General features: G+C 36.7%; 2 protein-coding genes across 3 annotated transcripts in view; one reads left to right on the forward strand and one right to left on the reverse strand.

Moving 5' to 3' along the window:
- LOC107713832 (pleckstrin homology domain-containing family F member 2) overlaps positions 1 to 3,384 on the reverse strand; it is a 34,836-nt gene extending 31,452 nt beyond the window's left edge. The window contains exon 1 of one of the 2 annotated variants that reach the window (XM_016519463.1): positions 2,834 to 3,384. The gene's annotated coding sequence lies outside the window, so the exon portion shown is untranslated. Of the gene's footprint in view, positions 1 to 2,662; positions 2,790 to 2,833 lie in introns of those variants that run through there. The other variant, XM_016519464.1, reaches the window with a different exon arrangement.
- Positions 3,385 to 5,842: 2,458 nt separating this feature from the next.
- LOC107713810 (beta-1 adrenergic receptor) lies at positions 5,843 to 7,488 on the forward strand. Its single transcript, XM_016519423.1, has one exon. It carries the CDS (start codon positions 6,017 to 6,019, stop codon positions 7,076 to 7,078), a length of 1,062 nt encoding a protein of 353 aa, XP_016374909.1. The 5' UTR covers positions 5,843 to 6,016; the 3' UTR covers positions 7,079 to 7,488.
- Positions 7,489 to 11,636: the final 4,148 nt, after the last annotated feature.

Below are 11,636 nucleotides of genomic sequence, written 5' to 3' on the forward strand. Positions count from 1 at the left end.
CGATAAACATGATAATCAGAACCAAAACAGATGTTTTTAGCAGGTCAGAGTTGTAATGGTGCAGCTCTATTCTGGAAAAGGGGGCGTGGAGCAGCAGCTCATTTGCATTTAAAGAGCCAGGCACGAAAAACAGTTTGTTTCTGCTTCCTCTCAAAATAAGCATTTTCAAAATGATATAATAAATGATCTGTGGAGTATTTTGAGCTGAAACTTCACAGACACATTCTGGGGACACCAGAGACTTATACTACATATTGTAAAAAGGGGCATAATATGTCTCCTTTAATAATCTTTGGTGAATAACTACATATAACAAAACAAAAATCCCTTTTGCTTCATTACACTGCACAACATTTCAGTTTGACCCTGCTGTCTGTCTTGCTGACATTGCTTGGCCATATGTCTGTACCCATTATTACAGACATGACTAAGTTAGCATAAGACAGACTTGCATAAGCACAGGCTGATCCTTAGATGTACCAAAATCATATTATTACTTGTAAGATTCATTTAGAACATTATAAATGGTTGACTCAACATCGTTAGAAGACATATTGCATTTACAATTAAGATTTTTGCTGAAAATAATCATTGCACAAAATCATAGCAAACATGTTGAGGTCAATGGCAGAGTAATGACTGCAATGCAGAAACAAAATCAACTCAAAGCCTAACAGAATTAAACTTTAAAGAGCTAATCTTGACTTATCCATAAATAATTTATTATTGTTCTGAAGAATCTATTTTGAATTTATTAGGAAAGTGAGACCAATTGTACTCATGCAGTGAGAGCATCAAGTAAAGAAGTAGAAGTATCAAGCAAGGCTGGTAAACATGATTATTTTGAACCATTAACTTACTTTTCACGTCTGAAAAGCCTGGTTTGACAAGTAGCACCAAAGGTAAGAAATAAGACAAAATTAAGGAATGCACCATGAAAACATCGGTTTCCTTCATTCTGAAAACATACACATGTTCAGCAATGAAACCCCTTCACGTGAACGCGCAAAACGGAGGGGTAGGGGAAAGGGGAAGGGGGCTAAGGGGTAGAAATGGGATTGGGCCTTAAACTTAAGGACCTGTTGCTATGACAGCAAGTCCAGGATGAGCTTCGAAGAACCAAATAATCCAAGATCATGCCAAATCACCAACAATCAAATCCAGCAAACTGAGAATATTCATAATCCTTTTATTTATGCAGTCCAATTATTATTTCTGCACTGAAAAGCAGAAATAAACATTTAAGAATCAGTTCTCCTTCTGCATACCAGGTGTCAGACACTCAAACGTTAAAATATTTTTTTAATTAGTACTGACTATATATACATACATACATAGAAAGAGAGAGAGATGGAGATCAGTCTCTACTTTGAAGAACTTTGCACACAGTCCAAAGGTACAAACAGACAAAGCCAAATTTACAAGAAAACGATTTTACATTTAAATACATCCATGAATGTATGACAGCATCCATCTTCACAAATACAAACACCCGACTCCATCGCCCTTTTTAAAAGTGCAGGTGTGAATCAAACAGCCATATGAATGCAGAAGTGAAACTGTGACAATAGGATATATGAAACATTTCTGAGGACCTCATCTTAAAAAAAACTCTAAAATGAATGCTCAGTGTGAGGTCATATGAAAATCATACATAGTATGTATGAAGCATAAAAAAAAAAGTTTAGGCAAAAAAAAGTATCAGACTAACGGCAACTACATAAAAGTTTCATACTGCCCCTACTGCTAAAATATGTTTGGATCCATGTATTTATTTAATTTCATTTATCCTGATCGTGCAGTTACATGCTGTAAAATATTACCCATAGCATTTCGACCAAGTATTTCCAAGCCACCACAACTGGTTACTAGTTAACTTATGCGGCCTTAAATATAAAGCAATTGCAAATGTTCTCGTTGACAAGCGATTATAGAGGAAAGAAAAAAACGTTACTCCTCAATTTTCCCATCACTATATGACTGAGACCATGCTGTTTAGCAAGGAACAGGGTTGGGTGGTTTTCACTATGCAGTTTCGATGAGTCACCGAGCACTGGCTGTCACACAGGCGAAGTTAATAGTAAAACTTCTACCCCCCGTTTCACAGACAAGGCTTAAAGACTAAAATGTAAATCTGAGCTGTTTCAACTGAAAGAAACTTGCACTGATTGATCTTAAAATATATCAATGCCTTTGTTTTGTCCCAAGAGGGACACCAGTAATGTTTTTTGTAAGGCACATTTATAAAAAATTACTTAAATGTCCAAATTGAACTATGGCCTAATCCTAGTTTAGTCTAAACCCTGTCTGTGAAACCAGGCCCTAATGATGTCAGATTAAAAATGCAAATGTTGCAAAAAAATTAAAATAAAATAATATAAAATGCAAAATGCAAGTGTTTTGACACTCACAACTCAACTAAAAGACCAATTACTTTCACAGTGTTTGTATAAAAACTTTGTACTGGCTGGCTAAAATGAGCTATGAATTAGAGGAACATACCTAAACAGCAAACCTATGTTGCGGTGTTCAAGTTAGTTTTACATTTCGTCGTTGACAAAGTTTTTCCTCACGTTAGCATGCTACAAGCTAACAAGGCGCTTGGACTGTCCCATAGCGCACGAATAGTTTCTTGACTTCTTCCTACAGCTTTCAAACTTACCTGACTGAAACACATTTCACTAACACTAGTGTGGAAAAATAATCAAATGAACCACGATAAACAAGTAGTCGTTCAAAGATCACAATGCAAACTTGCTCTGACAGGCGCGAATGGAAACCAGCCCGTTCGCGAGCGCTTGGTAAATTTAGACACAGGCACGCGCGCGCTTACCTCAAAGCAACCGATCGACGGCTGTAGACAATCTCTGGTAAATTTTCCAACGGGTATATTATTTTAATTCCAAATTCAAAAAGCGTCACTTGAAAGTTTTTCTGCCACCTTCCCGTGCAGCCAAACTCGGAAACTGCTCTTTCAATATGGCTGAGGCAGGAGCAGGGAATGGTGAAGCGTCACTAGCGTGACTCCGGGTCGGGGTGGTGTGGGAGAAGGGGCAGGGACTAATCTGGATAAACACTGATCCTTGTATTTAACGTTGTCTGGTGTTCATGTGGTGCCTTTCACTTTTCCTTCTTCGCTGGAAACATGCATATACATGTTTCTTAGAAATAAACCACAGATTAGATCTGCCTTTATAACTGCCTGAGTCATGTGATTAGTGTGTGAGGTAATCAACAGTGGGGTTAATAACCCAGTTGAGGAGTTAACCGCAAGGTTATAAAGGCATAATCTTTCGTTTTAAAACTGCTATTGGGTTATGAGGTCAATGATTTAGGTTTACAGCCAACACAAATGACCTTGGTCTTTCTCAGGTAAGTTGACACATAGCCTAGCTTTAATGACTATGCATAACACAACAAAACACTTTTCTAATTTCCTTCAGTTGGGTCAAGTGGGTAAGGCCATGTTTTGCAGTCTTTCGCAACCATTCTATTGTATTCCGGTCATTTTTGTAAAGGATATGTTATAAATACAACATTATAAAATTTGAGGAGGCAGTAAGAAATTTTCACCATTGGCCTCTCAGAATGTTTTTAATGAAACCCACATTTATTCACATATATAAAGACCCTGTCCTGCCGTAAATATGAGCCTCTTCTTAGCCATTGCCATACTGCATTTTATTTTATTTTCAAAAAGACTGAAAAGCATAAATGCAGTATCAAATATTCTATTGTGTTGTACTCTAACACTAAAAGTGCTAGCATGCATTTTTCTGTTTTCATAGTACCAAAGAATCATTGGTGATTCAGCACATCTATATTGGGCTCATTAAATGTATTTCTTGTTTCTGCAGAGAATAGCTTTGTCATCTAAACATGATACCCGTATCCCACACTGAAACTGTAACTGCTTTTCTGATTACATAGTTGACAGCAGTTTGGATGTCTTGGAGCAGCCTGGCTTCTGAGGACATTGCACAGCTCTCTGTTTTGTTTTAAAGAGTTACATTTTTGCTTTTCATTGTTCTCAGTCAAGTTGCAGATTATTTCTGGTTTGATCTGAAGTGATGGCAGTATGTTTAACTTTATATTATTAATTAATATTATTTGTATTAAATAATATATGTATTATATTTTAATACATTAATATATTTTATGATATATTCGTATGAATTAAATATGTTTAATGCAATGTTATTCTATATTGCTTTATTCCATTTTCTGGTTAGAAATTGTGAGATCAGTCTGTTGATAGTGCAACTCTGTGCTGCCCCCAGGTGCCTGCCAGTGTGCGCACAAAGGTATATGGTGAGCGTGATTTGACCAAGTACAACATGTTCCTGGATCAACATCCTTCCCAGCAAGCAATTTTGCGTTTAAAAGACGTCTATTAGACGTCTAAATATAGCCTAGACGTCTAGGCTAAAACGAGGCTAAATTTGGGCTGTCAGTGAAAATCTAATAGACGTCTAATCATAGCCCATTTATAGACTAGTCATCAAACGGCTATTAAACGACTACATATATACATCTATAGACGGTGAATATGGGTCTAGGCTAAAACAAGGCTAAATTTGGGCTGTCAGTGAAAATCTAATAGACGTCTAATCATAAAGGTATACACCTCTGTCTTATTAGGATTCAGACAATTGCATCATACGTGTGTGTGTGTGTATGTATGTGTATATATATATATATATATGTGTGTGTGCATATATATATATATATATATATATACAACTTTATATATAAAGTTGCAATGAAAGGATTCTCTTTGCACACCCTGTCAATGATACACACAATTACTTTTTGAGCATGTTGCGGTGCCCTTATAACTGAGCCACTGGCTGATTACTCATGATGACAGATCATTTTATAGCTTCTCTAATGATTATGCCTGCATAGTAATTGAGGGAAAAGTAAACAATAGCCATTGGGCAATCCGGTGACTGCAGCAGTGCACGTCAGACTGGCATCACTGCTCGCTTGCGCTCAAGGCTGTTCGAGCACACGCGCAATGTAAAGAGCAGTCAGAGACAGGGGATTGTAGTGGACATTTCTCCAAATGCATAACTAGTGCAACTAGTTAATTGACTAGTTTGTTATGGGGTTTGCTTATAAACTGTGGAGAAAAAAAAGGCTTGGCAGAATATTCCGGACTCGTTCAGAATATTTTCTCAGATGTGCTGAAAGACGCCGAGAAGTTGGAGATAAGGATTTTCGTTTTAAGGTATGTTAACACCAGCTGTACCACATAACAATTATGCTATATGCACTATACACATATCTATATGTAATAACTGGTAACTCAAATGGTTTTCCTTTAGGCTTTTACTCTAAAATTATAGTGTTTTCTTACATTTCCCAGCGTAATTTTGTGAGCGTCTTTTGGGTCATTTCCCTAAATTGGTGGCTTTTCCATTTTGAAAACGTGGTTTTAAAGTAAATTTCTGTCTGATTTTAAATATACTATGATGCAAATATTCAAATTAAATGCATATAAATGTATTGTAAAAAAACAGCTGGGAAAGATTTATCCATGAAAATTTAACGTGCTGAAATTATTGATTTATTTATGGATCTGTATCCTTTTATAAAATGGCTAGCTACAATGGTAATGTGCAAAAGTGCACTAAAATCAGAAAACATCCTAAATCCAGCGAGAATGCTTACTAGCTTGAATGATTTTAGTCACGATGTGCATTATTGCTAATACACTTTTTTAAAATTCTTTTTTTATCGTTTTGCTCAAAATGCCAGTGTTTGTAATTGGTGTCAGTTTTTCATGGCTGATGTCTTTGGGTACAAATATGAAGGCACAATTTTCGGAATATCCTCTTCATGAAAAAGTGTGAAAATATTCATAATTATATCATTGCTCTTGGCAGGAGTGAATTTCTCAATCTGGAAAGACCACCATGCGCTGGTCGCCGTGCCTTGCCTCGCCTCCGAGCAAAGAGGAGAAATCCCACTGTGCTACTGTGACAGGAATTTTACGCGCAGCTGAACAAGGATGCCAGAGGAACTCGCAAACTGCAGTGTGTGTTGCTGTACCACGACCAATAAGATACTCATGGTGGTCTTCATGATATCACTGATAATTGCTATACTCTTCGGAAACCTCTTGACATTAGCAGTGGTCTTTGGAACGAAACACTTCCACACTCCACAGGGTTATTTAAAAGCCTCACTGGCCGTGGCAGACCTGGCTGTGGGAATTTTTGTGGTGCCCGTATCCGTTTACGCAGAAGTATCTCTCATGATCTACAATTCAATGCCAGAGTGGACTGCACGCAATTCCCAAACCACACCTTTCCACCCGTGCAATTTCATCGGGCCTGTATTTGCGGGATGCACTTTAGTTTCCATTACAACCATTTTCCTCCTGACCATTGAAAGGAGCATTGCCGTTTTGAGGCCACTGCACAAGGAATCAGTCATAACTAAAAAGAGAACAAACATACTAATAGTCTTTTCCTGGATGGGCAGTTTTTTCCTGGCAATATCTCCACTGGTTTTCAGCGATGAAATCGCGCTGGAGTACAATCCTTGCAGCCGCATGTGCAATTACGCGCTTGGAAGCGCAGACTTTCCATCCCACACTTGGAACATTCTCTTACTCTTCCCTGCCTTTGACTTTACACTGCTCGGAGGTACTGTTGTCATCAATATTATATCCCTCACCACAATCCGCCAGCATTCAAAAAGAAGAAAACATCTCGCAGAGACCGAGAGTCAAAGCTCAACGAAACCAACCTTCTCCGACATCAAGGCTGCCAAGACAATAGGCACTCTGACGCTGGCTTTCACCGCTTCTTTCACTCCCATCGCCGTGTTTGTAGTTGGAAATGTGTTGGGAAACGAATGGTGCAATTTTGCGTTTTTTGCCTTTTGGATTTTGACCTCGAACAGCTGCTGTAATGTTATTATATATGGTGTGCGAGACCAGAAGTTTAGAAGTCGCGCGTATCAGCTGCTTGTATCCGCTCAGTTGAACACCGCGCCTAAAAAGACGGAGTATGAAAATACTGTAAATGGGGGGAAAGACAATGAGGAAATAGTCAAGCAATCCTAATTAATGATATAACTGAGCAGTAGCCCGATTTAGGTGGTGCTAACTGTATTTATTACAGGCCCCATAAGCTACAGTAGTATCTGGTTTCTAGCTGAACATTAGATGGACCAAGCTGGTTAAAATGGCTTATAGCTGGTTTGTTGCTGGTCCAAGGTCTACCAGACCAGCTAGAAACACAGCTGTCATCTTAACCTGCCAGCTTTCCAGTCCCCCTGGATGAACTTGAGGTCAAGATACATTGAGGATATGGATCATTCCTTGTAATCAAACCTACAATGTTTTGATTGTCAGCTTAGATCTCCAACCATTAGGCCACAAAATGCCTATTGATGCCAGTGTTATTTAATGCCTTCATAACCACCTATTAAAGGGATAGTTCACCCAAAAATGAAAATTCTGTCATCATTTACTCACCCTCATGTCGTTCCAAACCTGTATGAGTTGCTTTCTTATGTTGAACACAAAAGAAGATATTTTAAAGATTGCTGGTAATCAAACAGTTGGTGGTTGCCATTGACTTCCATAGTATTTTTTTTTTCCTACTATGGAAGTCAATGGCAACTACCAACTGTTTGATTACCAGCCATCTTTAAAATATCTTCTTTTGTGTTCAACATAAGAAAGCAACTCATACAGGTTTGGAACGACATGAGGGTGAGTAAATGATGACAGAATTTTCATTTTTGGGTGAACTATCCCTTTAAGTGGCATGTCACTATACTCAGGTCACCTCTTTTGATTGATTCTAAACTTTGCATGACAGATTTCATTATGTCACAAGATTTCACCATATAATTAAATATATCCATAAGCATGGATCATGACAGTCCCAATAAAATTGCATTGGAGTCTTTATACATATTACATCAATGCAATCTGTAGAGTGTTGATTTGATTTGGCATCTTTTTTTCTTTGTGGAGAACTGATATTTTGAGATATTGTGTGGCTTTAATAAAGTGTGTATATATAAATGCACTTGATAAGAACTGATACTTATGTAAAGGATCAATGTAAACACTTGGGAGTTTTAAAGTACTCATTATTATTATTATAGGGTTAATTGTTTATTGGCTTATGTAATAAAAACTAGGTTAGTGCTAGAAGGTTGTGTCATACAAGACAAATGCATTTTCTCATCAGTGTATTCATATTATATGCATATTATCACACAAGGGCCAACACATTATACCAAAAACACCATGGCTGATGTTCAGTGACTACTGGTTTATTATTTATTAAGGCCATTATTTTTTTGCAGTTTTGTACTGTATACAATAAATTATTCTTCATTAAAAGTCTGTTTTAATGAATTTGATGAAGTACATCTTTGACAGTATATTTAAATCTTTTAAATTTGCTAAACATTTTATCCTTTATTATCTAAATGGACTATACTGATTAAAGGAATAATCCACCCAAAAATTTGTCATTTACTCACCCTCATTGCATTCCAATCCTGTATGACTTGATTTATTCTGTGGAACATGAAGATATGTTGGTAACTAGTTTCAGTTCCCACGGGCTTCCATTGTATGGAGAAAAAAAAAATACAAAGGAAGTCAATGGGAAACTAAACTTTTTGATTACCAACATTTTTCTAAATATCTTCTATTATGTTTCACAGAAGAAAGTAAGTCATACACGCTTGAAACAACACTAGGGTGAAGGTGGTGATTTTTATTTTTGGGTGAAGAATCCATCTAACTATACTATACATATTTTATCAGAACTTTGCAATATATTGAACAGCTCAACCTCAGTGCTCAAATGGACAAATTGCCCGTTAAAATCTTTTATCTCTCATTATGCAAATACATTCACACAGATGTGATGCAACTACACAATGCATCTGAAGATCCAGCAGAGTAGGCAAATGTTAGCCATGTTAATCTTAAATCAGAATTTTGCTAAACCATCTTTAATCTTGTTTCAGAGATTACTGTCTGGTGAATCTCCAATCACTTGTCCCTTCATAAATGTGTCAAGCCTGGAGGGTCCAGTTTTGAACCCAGGGGCTGTCCAATTCCCATAAGACCTTGGGAGGAGGGCAGATGGCCTGGCTTTAGCATTTTTTTTTATTATTTTTTATTTCAATGTCATTTCTGTGGAGCAATAACAAGATTGTTATTTATCACAACAAAATATGGCAGCTGCCTTACTCACAGGGCCTCTGGTAAACAATGTGTGTTTTTGTTTTTCACTACCCGTTGTAACAGAGGGTAATCTTCTGAATAGCGTGCCAGTCACGTGTATGTGCAGGAGGACAGGACATATGTGCATATATGTTTACCTCACTTTGAGGTCATAGAATATCTAAAACACACTACTCTATGCCATTAATGTAACTGAATTTAGTGCTGGTATTGTAGCACTATTTCATCTTATTCATCCCATATTTTAGTCGAATAGAACTAATGAAATGTTACATTTTTAGAAGTGTTTGGGCAAAGTGTTTTTCATTAATCCTGAGTTTTTGTTTGTCCTTTTATGCCCTGCAAAACAAGCCTATTTAAACTGACGTTTATGAGGTCATAATGAAGGATGCGTGTCTGGCATCCATAAAAAAATATGTCCCGGAATTGCCTCCAAAAAACTGGCACATCATACTAGGAGGAAGGTTGCATTAGTCTAATTTGCCATTGCTGGTGGCTGTTTGCTTGCATGGAACATGTGAAAGTTACATACATGCATGATGTATTGGTTTAATTTGTGACAGTTACATTAAAGTATAAAACCTTAGGAAACTTTGGGAGGGAAAGTTATACTATATTGTGTGCTGTAAAATAAGCAATGACCAAATCCAGCAACATTTTAGCAGTTTTTTTTTTTCACTTCAGATTCTATAAATGCTCTATTTGGCAATTTTTTAAATTAATTTTTTTATTGCAAGAAACACATATACAATAAGGCAATACAAGATCGTAAGAAGATCATCAAGAACAGAGCACCAATCCAAATTAAAGAAAAAAAAACATGAAGAGAGAAAAGAAAGAAAGAAAAATAATTACACAATAGGGTCTTCTAATAATTTAAATTTCTGCAATAAACCAGACAGTCTTCTTCCAGATTTACATTTTAACAGTCTTACAGATTTCCCCAGAATGAAAATATTATTCAGTACAACTTGAGTATGTACATCTTCCATTATTAGACCAAAAATTATATTATTTTTAGAAAATTGAGAGGACAGTTTCATTGAAACTTTAAGCCACTCAAATGTATCAGACCAAAAGGCTCTACTGAATGAACAGTCAAAGAACAATGTACAGTCGTTCCAATATCAACATCACAAAAGGTACAATTATTGTGATCAATATTAAATCTATATCTAAGAAACTCTAAAGATGGGTAGATATCATTAACAATTTTAAAATTTACTTCCTTGGCTTTGTGGGGTATGGGAAAGGAGAGATACATGGTTCTTAATTAAAAAATAGAGCTCTTGGGGAAAAGATAATTCACGTTATTTCGAATAGCTTGATTTGGAAATTTATCTTGGATCAATAAAGTCCTTATTAATTTATTTGGCAGGCTACTCCTAATAAAATCTTGCCCATTTATTATCAAAGAAGGTAAATGAAGAGCTACAGTTACATTGGGCACCGTATTTCTAACCAACAGTACAAAGGCCTTTGGAATACAGTTCAATACCCTATTATATTGCTTGTAATCACAATGGATATTATATTTTTCACAAAAAGTACTGTGATCCATAAAATAACCATCTTTCCCTAGCAGGTGAACAACAGACCAGTGAATCCCAAAAAAATTTGTAAAAGTTGGCCGTTAAACCATCGGAGCCAGGAGATTTGTCAGAGGATAAAGATTGCAACGCATTCTCCTCTATTTGGCAATCAGTATGCCGTTTTACAGGTCTGTCCTTGCTTGAAGAAAATTACCCTAAATATATCACTTCTTTGGAATCCAGGCGAAAATGAGAAATGGCAGCCAAATGTCAGAACAGTTGATCAGAGACACAATACCCCTCATTATACATGGCAGAGATGCAAAGGATGAAATGCATTCAGTGACTTCATATGCCAGTGATCTAACAAGATAATAGAGTCTGAACGAATAAAATACCTAAAGTGATGATATTCAACACTGATTCAGGCTGGTGATAATGTAGATAGGCTCAGAGAGGTCATAATTTTCATAAAGATTTTTTTATTAAAATTTCCAAAAACCACTAGAACAGTGTTATATATTTTGCTGACTTGTGCACTTACATTATCCCAAATGTTTCGAAGAATGTTTAAATCCAGAGAAAAAAGCAATTTTAACTAGTGACACGGACCGTATCTATAGTGTCATTGTGGCGCCTGCCAATGACGCCATAACCCCTCGATTTCCGGTTTTGTTTTGTAGAAAACATGGAAACGCTTTAATATGTTGTGCGTTTTATTAGACAGGAGACGACCGCACAGAGTAGCATTATAACAGAACTTTCAAATGTATCTAGTATGATAAAACAGCGCTGCTTTTTTCCCCCACATACTCACGACTGGAAGGAGCGGAAGCGGTCGGCTGTGGCATAATAAAAGCTCCGCTGCTTTC

This window comes from Sinocyclocheilus rhinocerous, unplaced genomic scaffold, assembly GCF_001515625.1.
Source record: "Sinocyclocheilus rhinocerous isolate Xijiao unplaced genomic scaffold, SAMN03320098_v1.1 scaffold779, whole genome shotgun sequence".
Classification (NCBI taxonomy): Eukaryota; Metazoa; Chordata; class Actinopteri; order Cypriniformes; family Cyprinidae; genus Sinocyclocheilus; species Sinocyclocheilus rhinocerous.